Consider the following 16,736-nt stretch of genomic DNA (forward strand, 5'->3'; position numbering starts at 1 on the left):
TCTTTTGAAGAGTTCGAAATAAAGAACCGATTCAAATCGATTCCTTTTATTTTTTATGTCATTACGTAAATACGTCACACCAGCGAGGCTTTAAACCGTTTTAATTTAGAGATATGTATACACGAATATATTTTTAAATAAGGTTTGATAAGTTTAATAGTGTTTATAGAGTTAAATTTTAAAAAATAATAATTTTGCAGCAACGACTCACTTCATGAAAACAAAGATGTCTTAGAACCTAAAAATGCATTTATATTCATATACTAACATATTTACATCAGTCGAAAAAAATTGTTTGGACGTTTTAATAAAATGTTTGAAGCTCATTGTGTTCAAAAAATCAAGCATTTTTCTTATGGGCGTTGAATTAAAAAATAAAACCTGTTTTGTCCCATTACTGCTATTCGCCTATTAAAAGTAACTTTTTTGCTCCATCATGTTCAATCGATTAATTGAAAACACCCAACTCCCATGAACAATTCGCTCACGAACATAACTAACAGACTGGTATCCATACAGCTTGCGCATCACATGACCTCAGATTTACAGATTGTTTTATTTTATTAAAATCCTAATTAATCGAATTTTCTGACGACATGCATTAAGCAAAAGACTAAAACAAAAGCAAAGTTGTCTCGACAGTCTATAGATACAATGATAACTTCAGAGATTTCAACAGCAAAGCACGTTCTCTTATGACATTAAACAGTCAGATCAATGCATGACATCCAGTTTTATTCATATCTCGAGCGATAGAAATTCATATCTTGTAAGTACATAATATTATGGATTAAACTGCTGTCAAGACCTAATGGGATGCGGTTGTTTCATGTGTTCAGCTCTATAAACATGCACAGACGAACTGCACTTACCCAGACCTGGTGAATCCATCTATGAACTATAACGTGAGTGCTAAAGCCCATTCTTTTACTCTAGGACCATATTTTTTATTACACTTTACCGCAGAAACTAACAGTTTGTGAGTCAAGTGTCAGTTCTCTGAATGTGACGTCATATATATAGTCTTTCTTCCTTTACGATCTTTTGTCATCTCACCCATTCAACACCGCCACCTACCTTCTCTAAATCTAATTTATTCTGCAGAAGCATGCACTTTATAAAACATGTCTTTCTAACCTATGCAGAGCACACATTTTGTAAACAAAATGACTGTGATCTTAAACATGCAGATATTTTTATATGTTTTATAGCAAGTATAGTACATTACGTGTAAGAATCTACCACACAAGGACAAACTAGGACAAACATTTTTACAGGTTCCTGCATTTAGATATTCATGTACAGTAGAACTACAATCAAGTTCAAATGGAAATGAAATGCAGGTCCCGTTGTAGATTTACTGTTCATTAGAAGTAAATATAGGTATCCACTATCAAATAAAATAAAACTAAATATCCCATATTAGCGACCACTCCATGCTGAATTCACACATTTACACAATAATTTAAACCAAGTACATGATATTTCCTGCATGAACAAGTCAGATGGCAGACGATCTCTTTTCCTTGTAAGTGGCCATCATTTTCTTAATTTCTGCTATGGCTTTTCCAGGATTGAGTCCCTAAACAGAACATATTAAATTAAATACAGAAAAAAATGGGAGACACTAAGCATAAGCTATTGCAAACAAACATTTATTTAAAGGGACAGTCCACCCAAAAATGAAAACGAAACAGTTTTGGCTCCCATTGTAGGTTTTGTCCATACGTCAACGGGAACTGAAACTGTTTGGTTACCAACATCATTTAAATATCTTCTTTAAATGTTCCACAGAAGAAAGCAAGTCACACTATTTTGAAATGTTGAGGGTGAGTAAATTACAGATTTTTGGGGGTGATCTGCCCCTTTAATTTTCAATAACAGAGTGTTTAATTACTCTAAGTAAAGTGTGGCTATGCAGTTTGATGGGAAAATGGCATACCTTGGGACATGTCTTTGTACAATTCATTATTGTGTGACAGCGGTAGAGGGAGAAAGGGTCCTGTAATTTGGACAGACGCTCTTCTGTAAAGTCATCACGAGAGTCAATCATCCACCTATACGCCTGAGAATTAGGTACAAAACAGCAAACGTGAGGCCAAAGATGCAAAACTCAATGCTGATCCAGACTAACCATGACTTAACTGGTAGATGTATTTTTGTAAAACCAATAAACAATGATAAATGGCTGTTTATTGACCATATCAGCAGTGTTATAAAGAGAAAAATAAATACCTGCATGAGCACAGCAGGACCAAGGTACTTGTCTCCATTCCACCAGTAACTAGGACAACTAGTGCTGCAGCATGCACACAGAATGCATTCATACAGGCCATCCTATGAGCATGTGTTTAAAAAAAAAAATCATTAGCAAAAATCACAAATCACCCTTCACACTGAGAAAATCAGAAGAATATTCAACAGTGTCTCGAACCAGCTTTTCACGGTCCTCGACTGACTGGAGGTACTGCTCTTTTCCCTGCTTTGATTCGTCCTTCTTTTTCAAATAGGGCTCGATGGACTTGTACTGTGCATAAAAGTTGCTCATATCCTAAAAAAACAAACAAAACAGGAAATATGAGTGTAGGATAAGTTTGAAATTTTAGGTGTATTCTATTTGACAAATAAATACTCATATTATCATATGTTGTTGCTGGGATTTTCAGTTTACTCACAGGGACAAGATCTTTCACAACATACATGTGAGGCAGGGGGTAAATCTTCGACACTTTGCTGGTATTTGTATCTATTTTGTTTAGGCAGGCTAAAGTGTTGCCTCCGTTGATGTTCATAGCACATGAGCCACAGATACCTGTAAAATTATAGAAATGTCATAACACTGTCATAATGATATAACATATTAAAAGAATAGTCCCCCCCGAAAATTTTAATTTGCTAAAAATGTAGATGAAGTAGATGAGTTTGTTTATTCATCAGAGTATATTTCATTTCACTCTGCAGTGAATGGAGGCTGTCAGAGTGAAAGTTCAAACATACAGCTTTTCACTTTAAAGGAGTTAATTGATGGACTGGAGTTGTGTTAATTACTTGTGGACTATTGTGTTGTTTTTAATCGGCTGTTTGGACTCTCATTCTGACGGCACCCATTCACTGCAGAGGAGTTTTGGGTTGACTTCTCTTTAAAAGGACACAGAAGTTATTTTATTTTGTGCTTAAAGGAGTAAAATATATTTATTCTTAATTTCATTTTATTTTTTTTACCCTCTCTACATGAGCGTCTGAAGGTGAGTGTCGGGTCCATTTCATTTTTAATTTTGATGAGAGCATCAAGAACCATTGGACCACATCTAGGATGAGAAAATGTCATTAAAATTGTGATATTTAATTATTAATAAACAATAGCATTTGGATATAGAAAACATGATGACAAATACATTATGACAAATTTTATTTATTTATTTACTCACTGTTCCTTTAAGTAAAGCAACGGTTATGACTATAACTTCTGTGTAAATATGGGTGCTTACGTGTTTAAATCAATCTCATAGGTTTGCATGCGGGGCTTGTCACCAGGTGTGTCAGGGTCCCATCTGTAAATCTGAAATTTCTTTATTTTTGGCTCAGGGGCAGGGGCAGCTGCTGTCTGGGCATATCGAACCAGCTGGGGTAGTGAGAGGAAAGTTCAACATAAGACATGTGATGCTAAATTCTGAGTGTACAGACACTACATGAAACAAATGCATTCCTCCAACCTTAAAATATATTTGGTAAAATTAAAACAGATCTATATTATTTGCATGGCTTTGTCAAGTAAGTAAATACATAAATATGCCAATGTCTTTTTATCCACGTTGTCTATGTTCTGAAAAAAATGAAGCCACAGGAATTAGTGATGGGCTTTTCACAGCGCCACCTCTAGGTGTAATAGAGAAGTGTGCGGGAGTTACATCACCTTGTTACTCAACTCACATTGTTAAGCTATGTAACGTACAATTGAGTTCAAATATCACTCTTCCATACTAGAAGGTCAGTTTGATTAGAAAAAAGGTACATTTATGTAATCTGATGAAGCTGACGTCTTTATATAGCCCTAGTAACATGACTAAACAGGTTAACCTTGGATCTGTCAGCTAACCAGCTCAGCCTAATGGACAAGTCACACTTGGTAAGTTCCCAAGCGAGAACTTCCTTATAAATCACGAAGGTCTCGCACATCTTCACATAATCACCTTACGCACGCATTAATATGCTGACAGGTCAGAATTCGTATAAATAACTTACCACCAGCGTCCTGCTCTTGCGAAAAGCAACAGCGCTGCGAGTAAAAGAAATGCACGCAAACATCTTCCACTTCTGTGTTGTTATGTAGGATTTCCTGTTTACGTGAGCGGCTTCAACTGTTTCAAATATGTATGTGAGCTGCAGTCTGCTCCTCCTCCTGATGCCAGCAGGGCGTGAATTTGTCCTCCGTCAGTAAAGAGCGACACGATGCTATATAACTGTGCTTGAACGTGTCTTTCAAGAATTCCACGGTTTTGGAAAGCCTGGAAACAATGTGGAAACATTGTACTTCTCAGGCCTGAGAAAGGCATGGAAATGGAAAAATTGAAAAAAAAAAAAAAAAGTCATGGGGAATTATTTTTTTTAAATAAATAAGCAGCTCCTTTTTGCTTATATAAATAATAAAACATATTAATACAAATATTATAAAAAACTATATAATTTAAAAATATATATTTTTTAATGTTATACAATTTATGTGAGGTCCCCCATGACTTTAAGTAATAAAAAAGAAACTGCTCTGGAAACATCGGCTGATAATTCAAATCCACATGAAAAGCCATAAGCAGATAAGGCACTAATGATAACTTTATATAAGATAATGATATAAAGATAACACTTCCAAAGGTCAGGTTTCATAGTTCATACAGGAAAAACCTTCCTTCTCAGCACTAAAAATTAATAGGCATTATGAAACTAAACGGAGAACTATCTATAGCACAAATTTGCCATTATGTATAATTTTGCATAATGCTGCATATTTTACAGACTTTATCATAATAGTTGTATGAAATGTCTGACATCATTATTCTTCATTATTCAGAAATGGGTTACATTTAGAGAAATGTGCTATGCAGGTCAAAACCTCAAATCTTTCTTGGGTCAACTATTCCTTTAAGAATACTCATAAGCTTATATACATGTACTCATACACAAATATTGTGTTAAACCCTGTGATGTGGTTCATTTTATCTTAGTATTTTTTTACTTAACCTGTGTGAAAACATTAGTGAGAATAATTATTCAGGATTTTGCTGTACAAAATTTTGCTGATCCACAGCAAAATACTAAATGCCACATACAAAGGTATTTATTCAGCAAAACTCATCACTTTAGAAGGGAAAACAGGGTGGAAAGCATTTTAAAACACCTTTGACAACATTTTAAGATAAACCGAAGAGAGCACAATGACATAGCAGTCCATTGTCTTAGAAGCTCAGCCGCTTCGCTGTGACTATAACAGCAGAAACTGGTCATCATGTATTTAATCTAATGGAGTTCCCGAGATGCGAATCGATCTTGAGTGAGGTTTTCCTCTCTAGTTTTAGAGACGGTTGAAGAAGCATTAAAACATCCCTTCAAGGTAAAACAGGAATGGTGTTCATTGGTCTTGTCTCATTTCCACCCAGAGATCTGCAGTGACTCCTGGATCAAAAGCAATCTTATTCAGGCCTCAAGTGGAGTAGTCCACGTTTATCTGTCAAGTGAGTCCCACTTCTGCCAGAAGAGCTTCTAACAAATCCCTTTGACCTTATGAGTCAGTGTAGGGTATATTGAGGCAAATTGGAAAGGATTTTATTTAAATGTGTCATTTAAATCTGTCATTGTCCTCAATCAAGTCAAACAGTTCAGATATTTTGTTTCCCACCCTAAACAGAACACATTTACAGCCTTAAAGGGATAGTTCACCCAAAAATGAAAGTTCTTGTCATCATTTACATGTAAATATCTGAACTGTTTGACTTGATTGAGGACAATAACAGATTTAAATAACAGATTTAAATAAAACCCTCAAGTAGTTCCAAACCTGTATGAATGTCTTTGTTCTGCTGAACACAAAAGAAGATTCCTTTAAGTGGTTTAATGTCATTCATTGTAACTCAATGTCAAATATATGTCATGTGTTTGAAAATAATTATCTTATATGCTCGCTAAGACTGCATTCATTTGAAAAATACTACAAAAACAGTAATGTTATTACAAGAAGTTTTCAATTTTAATGTATTTTAAAATGTACTTTCTCCAATTGTTACTCCAGTCTTCAGTGGCACATGATCCTTCAGAATTCATTCTAATAATATGCTGATTTGGTTATATTATTATTGGTGGTTAAATTCTAAAGCTCATATTATCTAATATTATTGCTTGAGAACCAAATCAGCATGTTAAAATGATTTCTGAAGGATCATGCATCACTGAAGACAGGTGTAATGAATGCTGAAAATTCAGCTTTGCCATCAAAGAAATAAATTGCTATTTAAAATATATTAAAATAGAAAACAGTTATTTTAATTTGTAATGATATTTAACAATATTACTGTTTTACTGCACTTTTAATCATATAAATTCAGTTTTGGTGAGCATAATGGTAATATTTCTTTGAAAATCAATAAAAAAATCATTATATCAATATCGTATATCAACTGTTCTTAACTGAACGTATTAAAGTGTCTATCACTTCCTCATACTAATTTTTTCCACCTAATACAGCATTAGAACTGTTTTAAACACAGCAGTTAACACAGATTCTGGTTGCTGTACAGTATTTAGTTTGAGTCCTTATTAATCATAAAATTTTGCCTCAGAAACGTTTCCCCTCAGCACGAATGTTATGTGATTGTCCCATGCACACCACCTTCAGTCGTTGAGAAATGACACATCCCAAAACTAGGGGTCACTGTTGTGCTTCGATGGCACTTTTAATAAAACAGACATTTTATCTTCACAACAGCAATGTCTGGACATAAAGAGGAAGAGAAAATTGGGTCAGGGCTCTGTGTGCTGGCAGGCTGGTTGTTCTTGTTTGAGTTTGGAGTAGTTTAAAAGCAGACCAGGAAGGGCTATTGGACACAGTGTAGGGAAGACAAGGCAAGTGCTAGCAGTTCTCTCACATATGACGGATGACGTTCAAAACAGCAAAAAGAGCCCTGACCGCTCATTTCAACCTTCCTGCACTCTCCTTTATTTACAGATAAAATGAATACATTCATTTATTTCACGTAGTAACAAAGCTAATCGCTCATTTTTTAGAGTGATCTCTTTTTCATCCATCCAAAAAGTTCACATATCACATATCAGCATTCAAAATTCTTTCCTCTTTATGTTTTTCTCTCTTTTTATACAGTTCATGACTCGTCTCTAAGAACCTCCTAATCCCGTGTTTGCTTAAATCCCATAAAACAATATATTTACAAGAGCATTAATCTCTAACTATACCATCACAAAACCATAACCGCATACCCTCCCACCCCACCCGCTTATCACCCCCTCCCAAAAAGTTGTATTCTGATGAAAAAGCTAAAAAAGGTGGGGGTGGGGAGCAAGGAAAAAACATGAATTGACTCCCAATGTCTCACAAAACCTTTTCTTGCATCCTCCCCCATTCTAAAAGTGCATGCCTAGATTCAGCAATTGAAAATAAAATGCCTGTACAGAAAAAAACCTTTCTAAACCATTCGAACGTGGACACAGATCAGCATATTGGCAACGATAATCTTCTTTCTTCTTTTGGCAAATACTCCAGTGGTTTTTGAACGTCTAAAAGATGTAGTGGAACAATTAAAGTGGGTCTCTGAGGCAGCAGCTGGTAATGGAGCAGTTTTAGGGAAACTGTCGTTAAAGTCAGAGGTGGCGGGGGCTAGGATGACCATTGTGATAGAGCTTCTGCTTGATGTGCACCATGTTTCCGCTGGAGTCCTCCAGCTGTCGGAGCTGTGTGCGTCTACGGAGGTCTCGAAGGTTGCAGAACTGTGGCAACCAGGACCAGGAAGGGGTATCTGTGAGTGGCACAGAGAAAAACGCATTAGCCTCGGTCAAACGGCGGAGTTCCATACATTCCTAATGACTAAGCTAATGAGTTGAGTTAAGAAAAGGAAAAAAAATGTACAGCATACAATGAACCAGCATGTCTACACAATGTGTTAATGGAAACAGCGTGAGAGTCCAGACGTGGAGCTGGGGTAGAGGTGTAGCGAAACAACAGAGAGTTCCTCAGACAGCCCCGCCCCTCACAACTAGCCCTTTTGGAAGTGTGTCAGTGTGTGTGCGAGGCAGGCGATGGGGGAGCGGGGGGTTATTTATAGCATTCCATGGGTATGCCATCCACTAGGACTGTAGTGAAGGGTATACAGAGGAAGACTGGTGAATAAGCCTTATAGCTGGATCAAAATAATGGAGGAAGAGTTCAGTGAAGAGCTGAATGTTAAAGGGATTCAGTAATAGAGAGTTCCTTTGTTTAAACAAAAGAAAGGTAGGGGATGTCGGTCGAAAGCAATCATTTTTAGCACCATTAGCACTTTTATAGCAATATTAAAAAAAGTAAATGTATAAAATATTTCATTAAAATACAAATATATATTTCCTGGACCACAAAACCAGTCTTCAGTAGCACGGGTATATTTGTAGCAATAGCCAAAAATACATTGCATGGGTCAAAATGCTAGATTTTTATTTTATGCCAAAAATCATTAGGATCCATCAAAATATTTTGTAAATTTCCTACCATAAATATATCAAAAGTTAATTTTTGATTAGAAATATGCATTGCTAAGAACTTCATTTGGACAACTTTAAAGGCGATTTTCTCAATATTTAGATTTTTTTGCACCCTCAGATTCCAGATATTCAAATAGTTGTATCTTGTCCAAATATTGTCCTATCCTAACAAACCATACATCAATGGAAGGCGTATTTATTCAGCTTTCAGATCTCAAATTTCAGAAAATTTACCCTTTTGACTTATAACTGGTTTTGTGGTCCAGGGTTATATATATGTATATATATATATATATATATATATATATATATATATATATATATGTGTGTGTATTTATAATTTAAAAAAAAATACTATTGTTCTTTTCATTGTAGGTGCTTATTTTTATTTATTTATTTTCAATGACTGTAACTGTTTAATGTCTTTGAAGGCTGTTTTGGGTTGGTTAGGGAGAAACTGAAACTGTAAAAAAGGATTGTCTGTAACAAATAATTACATTCATTCTTAAACATATGCATAATATAAAATATATTAATATATATAACATTTTATTATTACAATGTAAATCAGTTAATGGATATATTATTCCTGAACTGAGCAGAAATTTATTATTAAAATGTAGTAAAAAAAAAAAAAAAAATTATATATATATATATAATATTGTATTATTAAAATTACATTATAGGATTATTAAAATGACAACAATATATAAAATATATAACAGCTAAATGTATAAAATATTTTATTATTTAAATTATTACAGTACATAAATCAGCTATATCACTCCAGAGCTGAACAAAAGAGTAACAGCAAACAGTCAAAGCAATGAAATTTAATTCTTAAATAGGAAATCAGAGCTAAAATTTAAGGTATGTTCCTCATGTGCAGTGTATATGTATTGTGTGTGTGTGCGTATGTGTGTGTGGGTATGACTGCACACTTATACATCTCGCCAACTTGCCTTCTCTATCCAGCTGCTCTTTGTCTATTTTTAGCACTCGCACAGTGCATGGGTGCAAGTCGCTGTGTGTGTGTGTGTGTGTGTGTGTGTGTGTGTGCTGGTGGGGGTGGGGGCATGACAGCATCATCCTCCCGCCTTCCTTTCCATCAACCTCACCTTCACTCCCTATCCTGGTGAGGCTAAATGAGGCTGACCTGCCATCAACGTCACAATTTCGCAGCTGTGGTGTGCTTTACGGGGCATCCCCAGTATTTTTTCACTGGGTCATATCATATGGAAATACCATTTTGTATTGGATATGAAAAAATACATAAGGCTGTAATTTCCCTTATAGTGCTACTCTGAATCTAGATGTGAACTGAATATATTTTGAATTCTGTGGTTGAATTAAAGGGACAGTTCACCCAAAAATAAAAATTCTGTCATCATTTACTCACCTTCATGTCATTCCAAACCAATAAGATTTTGGCTAATCTTCGAAACACAAATTAAGATATTTTTTTAATAAAACCTGAAATGTTTCTGTCCCTCCATAAAGACAGGTAACCAAAACTTAGAAGATCCAAAAAGGCCGTAAAATGAACAAAATGAACTGAGTGGTTTAAAAGAGATATGATTGCTATTTGAACATTTAATTTAGGCTTTTATTCCCATATTAACACACATACATAGAGCTTTGTTGTTTACCATATGTGATCTACGCGTATATGTTGATCGTTGTTTAGATGTAAGTAAAAGCCTAAATTAAATCTGTTAATCATATAAAGTGATCATTTCACAAGATGTGCATTAAACTGCTCGATTCATATAGATTTATTTTTATTATGCCTTTGTGACGTTTTTGGATTTTCTACGTTTTGGTTAACTGTACTTTCAAGACATAAACTTCTCAGGTTTCATTAAAATATTTTATTATGTGTTTTTTGAAGATTAACCAAAGTCTTATGAATTTGGAAGGACATGGGGGTGAGTTCAGTAGATGATGACAGAATTAAAATTTTTTGTTTGTTTAACTATCCCTTCAGTATATTACACAATGATCTGGAATACTTGATTCTGACTGGTCAGTAACTGCACTTTGATATTTCCCAATTTTCTCCATTTTCCAACTCTGTATATCAGTCCACTCCTCCAGAACTAAAAGAGAATTTCATTTCTCTCATATCACACCACAGACTCGCTCCTTCTAATTTCACTCAAACTCCTTTGCATTTCAGTTATCGATTGTAACAAAATTAACCTTTTTTTAAACGTTTTTAGTCTTATTGCTTTTGTACATTGTAACAGAACACATTTCAAATTTCATGCACACATATTTATTTATTTTTTATTTAGTATTGTGGGGTATTGCTCATTACAGCCACTCATTGTCACTAAACTACCTCTGACCAACTAGCCATCCCCTGGCATGGAGTGTTTACTTACTAAATAGTTATTGGCCACATAATAACCTACTTTTTCAATATATTCTGTTCTTCCAAGCAATTATTTTATCTGTCACTCTCCTTGACCTATAATAACCATCAAAAGTTCATGCTATGAACACAATAATCATATTCAAACTAAAAGCGTTCACTTTTAAGGCACTATTTACATATTCTGCCACATCTTATGTACCTCTTTGCCCTCAAAGGACCATAGACAACTGTTATAAACAACTGCTGTGTTGCCTACGATTCAGTTACACTGAGTGAAAGCCTGCTGTTAATTTCTGCAGCCACAGTCTTCATCTTAATACATTCATTACTGGGGGTGATAATAACAGGGCAGAAGGGGGAACGCTGACAGCTGATGAAAATGAAAAAATATAGGTGTGTAAATGTTTGGGGAAAGAAAATTGAATTTTGGGAGTGTTTGGAAAAACATATGTTTATTAACATAAAACCAATACAGTAGGACACATTTCAAAGATGGTTTTATAAATGTATGAGGAATTAATCCTATACAATCGAACACACCAACTGCTAATCATTTTGTGAGATTAGCTGATCTGTTACTGTATAATATAAACACCATTGATATAATAAGTAAATGTACAATTTGAATTTTCATTTAATTTAATTTCTTTAGGATACAGCTAACATCACTGTAAAAAAAAAATGTTTTTTGAAGTTGCAAATAAAACAAAGTGTAAGTTTTACAAGAATATACTTTCTCAGCCTTTTACTTTACAATTTAATTTTTAATTAAATGTGTTTCTTTGTAATTAATTGAGAAATTTACTGGCAATTACTAAGTCAAAATTGTTTTGACAAATATTTTTCAGTGTACTTTAAATTAACTACACAAGTTTTCATATTGTCATTAACATTTAAGGCACTTATTCTTCACAGTAAAGTGTTTGACATCAATTCTTGAGTTTTTTTTTTTTTTTTTTAAATACAGTAATTAGTGTTAGTACCTGAATACATCCATTGAATTCCTGCACACAAAACATGACATTTATTTAGCAAGGAAACAACACTCAACGATGTTTAACCTCAAACTGATCACGCAAAACAAAATATAATGCAAACAAACATACAAATAGCATTACCTCTGATCATAACATTAAATAAATTGTCACGTGAGGGAAGAAAACTTGATATTGATGCATAAAAAAATGGATGAACACTCACTTACTCTATATAAGCTAAAATTAAATTTTCTGTAATCAAATCTTGGTCTGGATATTGTTCCTATAAGCATATCCTTTGTCTTTCACATCTATCAACATAGATGCTTTCCATATACTCTTGGTTACAATGTTCTTCCCACTCACCATAATAGCGACTGGCTCTCCAGGCCCTCACAGCACAGTGCAAAGCTCCATCCAGCCACAACAACAGCCAGCTGATACAGAAGCCCAGCAACAGCCCCAGCATGAGGTCCATCTCCTGTTTGGTCACACTGTCACTCACAAAGTAATTCTCAGACGAGTCCACGAGCGAATGGTCTCCGTCATATGGAATTACGTAGTGAACATGATGCCTAGGGCAGAGAGGGGAGAACTGTGTTTAGGAACTGTGTTTAGAGGTTTACATTCAGCAACAAAAATCGATAGACTGGAACATTAATATAAAATGATAAAGAAAACAATAAATAAAGAGATAGACAATGATGACATACATTATGTCAATTACACCAACGCTTGCTTTAATGCTCTCAGAAGGGTGAGAAAGACAGCATTTCTATACAGTACTGATACTATTTGGATCCAACTGAGCTCAGTCAAGCTGGGTTTGTTGTCTTGGAACATATAAATGCATTGAACATATGGCTTGGCACACAGCTGTGACAAATAATGCCATATTCAATTTTTTGTTGCACTGTGTTGTTTATGGTGGTCTATGGGGAAACGCTCTTCTTACATTTCAACAGAACTATGCAAACGTGTCTTTGATAAGGGTTAAAAGACATTTTGCATTTGCAACTCTACATCTGGTTTTATGTAAAAATGACTGTACATGATACCTAATTTCTTTGTGTGTAGTACTATTTCATGTAAAGAAAATTGACAGATTTAATCTGTATGAACAGATTAACACTTTGACCAATGAAAAATTATAAATGCTATCTCTTAGTGACAATGATCAGCACAAATCATGACAATATGCTTCCTTTGTTTATCTATAAATTGGCTTTATGTTTCATTTATGAACAAATAATTCACATGAGAGTTTTATGTCTTGCTTCTGCAAATATCAGGACACTGAGCAAGTTTTAACTGACCATGACCCATTTATAATGCTCTTGGTCCTGAAATGTGACAGAATATACTCTATGTTTGGAAAGAAATGTGGCATACATGGAATCATTAAGTTATTAACAGATCTTCACCAATAATAAAGTGTTAAAACATGCATTTCTAATTGAGAACATTTATGATATGACCTAATTTACTACCCTCAGATGTTCCTACATCAAAAACTTGCAATCAACAGATGTAGCTTGAACAGAAACTGTTGTGAAAATGAAAACTAACAAGTCAAGCTTCAGTGCGTAAAATACAAATAGTAACGATAGTCCTGTATGTGTAGCTATATAAAATACAAATAAGAGTATGTGTAGATTTTTGTCCAAACCTTTTTGTACACTGCATTTATGCATTAACTCAAGGCAGTCCTTCATTAAAATCACATTTTATTTCAGTAATATCAACGTGATTTTGTGGCCAACTAACGCACCTAAAAGAACAACATCTCTATAGCTGTGCTTGGAGAAAAAAAATCACACCTTGATACGCAGAAAGAAAAAAAAAACACAAGCAGAGAAATCAAGGAGAATTCTCCTACTGAAACACCGACGCAAAGCAACAGTAGCTGCTCAGTATTGATAAACCATTCGAATTACGCCCAAATTAAGACATAAACCCCGCGAATACACAAATGAGGCCTTTAATGTGACAATCTCCGATTGGATAAAATGAGATGAAATGGAAAAGACTGTTTCGGGGGCTGGAGAATAGCTCAGGCCTAAGAGCTGTTAGTAATAGATGGGGAAACCTGTCAATTTCTGGCTCTAGTGCTAGAATTCAATTCATTATTAACGCTTGGGTTTTTTACCTTCCACAGTTGCAATGACAGACGCGGTCTTCCCCTCGTAAATGCGGTAAGATGTAGTTGTGAAAGCGGTCCAGGAGTGCGTTCATGTCCATTAAACACGCTATCGCCTGCAAAGAACCATTCGAGTCAACCGGGACATGACAAGCAGTATTGGAACACAGCAACCGCTACATGACCTGGTACTGTGACCACTGCAGGGGAAAATACACATTACATTTCCACATCAGCCAATAATAGACACAAGTACGGTTGTGCTGTCTTAATGAGATTTCTAAATGGACTTCCAGAACCCCCAATTTCACTTTGAAAATGATAGAAATGCACAATTATGAAGTGCTTAGGCAGGCGAAGGGACTTACCATGACAACTGAAGCACCGAGGATCATAAAAATCATGGTGGTTGTGATCATATGCATCAAAACTTCCGAACTCGCCTTTCCTCTTCCCCAGTCTGTTCAACAAATCCGGTTAAACTAAAAACATGCCGTCCCGGGAGAAGACGCTCATGGATGCGCCCTCGCCGCTACACCTGCCTCAGTCCTGAGCGCGCCAGATTGGGAAGCGTTCTTAAGGCGCATAGGGTTAGGATGAGCAGATCTCGCTATCCCAGCGTATGAGCCTACACGCGCATTCACACGGTCTTCACCCACATCCAGCGATACGTTCCCCAGTGCTGCAGTTGAATCCGCCTCAGCTGTGCGGTTGGGAGGGAGCTGAGGAGAGCGTCCTAGTCTGATTACTGATGCTGCTGCCTCTCTCCTCCTTCGCCGCTGGAAACGTCTTGCGAAAACGAGCGATGCCAGGATCAGCTAGTTCGCTGATATATCTGTCTAGGAGTTGACATCTAGTAGACCTTAGATTCGTCGTCGAGGCTTTATTTGTAGAAATGTGTAGTCGGCTTTACATATCTGCTGTGATCACCACACTGTATGTGGCAAGCCGTTTTAACATTCATTCCTAAATATGGAACAAGTGTTTACATATATAGGTATTATGTAGGGTACAACGAGTCTAAAGGCACACACAAAAAAATTAGCTTTTCACTGCACCTACATTTTGTAGGTTAGGGTTAGTTATTTTGCTTATTTTGAAAAATTAAAGAATTAAGTTTTGTTCAATAAATATACTCATTAAAATATGTTAATATAAAAAATATATTTTAAAATACAGAAACAAAATAATTTTAAAAAGTAAAGATTCTGAAAGCATTGCAGATCCCATAATAATTCAATATAGATTTACAGAAGCAACAACACATGAAATTTTATTATATGATGTGATTAATATCATGTTTTTGGTTTCATTCTAAACATAGTGATTATCTCTAATATGGACACCCAACACAGGGCCAGCCCTGGTCAATTTACTGCCCCAGGCAAGATTTTACCTGGTGCCCCTTACCTCACATCTTCACATTCCACCAATAATCATTGTGTTCAAACATTCACACAGAAACTGCATAGTTAGATATTTCATAAGTGCACCTGAAGAGAGAAATGGAGGTGTATATGTGACTATTGGGTGTTACATTTTTTTATTAAAAAAAGCTGATGATAGTGAAATGGTAACTTACAATAAGGTAACATTTGTTAAGATTAGTGAATGTATTAACGAACTTGAGCTAACAATGAATAATACGTTTATAACAGTATTTATTACTTTTGTTCATGTTAGTTAAAATGAACCTTTTTTAAATTGTTTCCAGTAATCGTCAAAATAAATTTGAAGTGTTCAGTTTCCAGTAGATGGCAGCAATGTTATATGGGCAATAAAATAGTTATGTTTTTGTGGGACGATCGCTTTTTTGTAATATTTTAAATTCATTGTATTGAAGTAGTATTGGTAATTTAAAAAAATTTAAAATATATATATAATAATCATTTTTTTAAAACTTCACGCATTTTGGTGCCCATAGGGATCGGTGGCACCCCTAGCATTTTCCTATTCCGCTTATGCCACGGGGCGGCCCTGACCCAACATAATATGTGATATTTACCATCTGAATCTAACCATGTCATGTCAACAAATGGATAAGTCAGCCATCTATTCATTATTATTTTAATTACTGTGCCTTTAGCCCCAACAGCAGGGAAAATCATTAAGAAGACTTTTGTCTCAAAATACATGCATTAATTTTAGCGATTCTCATTTGCTACTTAAATCTACAACATTTTAAAAAACATCAAATATTATATCAAGTAAGCACAGCATCAACTTTGCATTGCTGCCCGCGATCACGTCAAGAATCAGCCAAATATGCACATGCAGCTTGAAAAGCGGATGTTTTGGAAAGTGCTACGCCATGTTTTTGTGCCATCTAGTGGTTTAGAGAAAACAATATCAAAGGCGCCTTTTACCCCGGGGCGCCTTTAACCCCGTTGTACCCTATTATTCACACACACACACACACACACACACACACACACACACACACAAAGGGTCAGTAAGAACTTGCAATGATTTTGAAAGAAGTTTCCTATTTATTATTGATTTA

At 35.3% G+C, this 16,736-nt stretch overlaps 2 protein-coding genes across 2 annotated transcripts; both read right to left on the minus strand.

Moving 5' to 3' along the window:
* Positions 1 to 545: 545 nt before the first annotated feature.
* Positions 546 to 4,424, minus strand: LOC306860843 (succinate dehydrogenase [ubiquinone] iron-sulfur subunit, mitochondrial-like). Its single transcript, XM_079402798.1, has 8 exons — positions 4,243 to 4,424; positions 3,489 to 3,622; positions 3,223 to 3,308; positions 2,676 to 2,812; positions 2,435 to 2,551; positions 2,236 to 2,337; positions 1,943 to 2,065; positions 546 to 1,582 (listed from the first exon to the last, which is right to left on the minus strand). The coding sequence occupies exons 1-8, from the start codon at positions 4,303 to 4,305 to the stop codon at positions 1,502 to 1,504; spliced, it is 843 nt and encodes a 280-aa protein (XP_079258924.1). The 5' UTR covers positions 4,306 to 4,424; the 3' UTR covers positions 546 to 1,501.
* Positions 4,425 to 6,911: 2,487 nt separating this feature from the next.
* On the minus strand, positions 6,912 to 15,173 carry LOC306860283 (transmembrane protein 240-like). The gene is made up of 4 exons (XM_079401901.1): positions 14,602 to 15,173; positions 14,243 to 14,349; positions 12,460 to 12,668; positions 6,912 to 8,018 (listed from the first exon to the last, which is right to left on the minus strand). The coding sequence occupies exons 1-4, from the start codon at positions 14,656 to 14,658 to the stop codon at positions 7,864 to 7,866; spliced, it is 528 nt and encodes a 175-aa protein (XP_079258027.1). The 5' UTR covers positions 14,659 to 15,173; the 3' UTR covers positions 6,912 to 7,863.
* Between the last annotated feature and the right edge of the window lie 1,563 nt (positions 15,174 to 16,736).

The sequence above is a fragment of the Barbus barbus genome (genome assembly GCF_936440315.1).
Source record: "Barbus barbus genome assembly, chromosome: 41".
Taxonomy (NCBI): domain Eukaryota; kingdom Metazoa; phylum Chordata; class Actinopteri; order Cypriniformes; family Cyprinidae; genus Barbus; species Barbus barbus.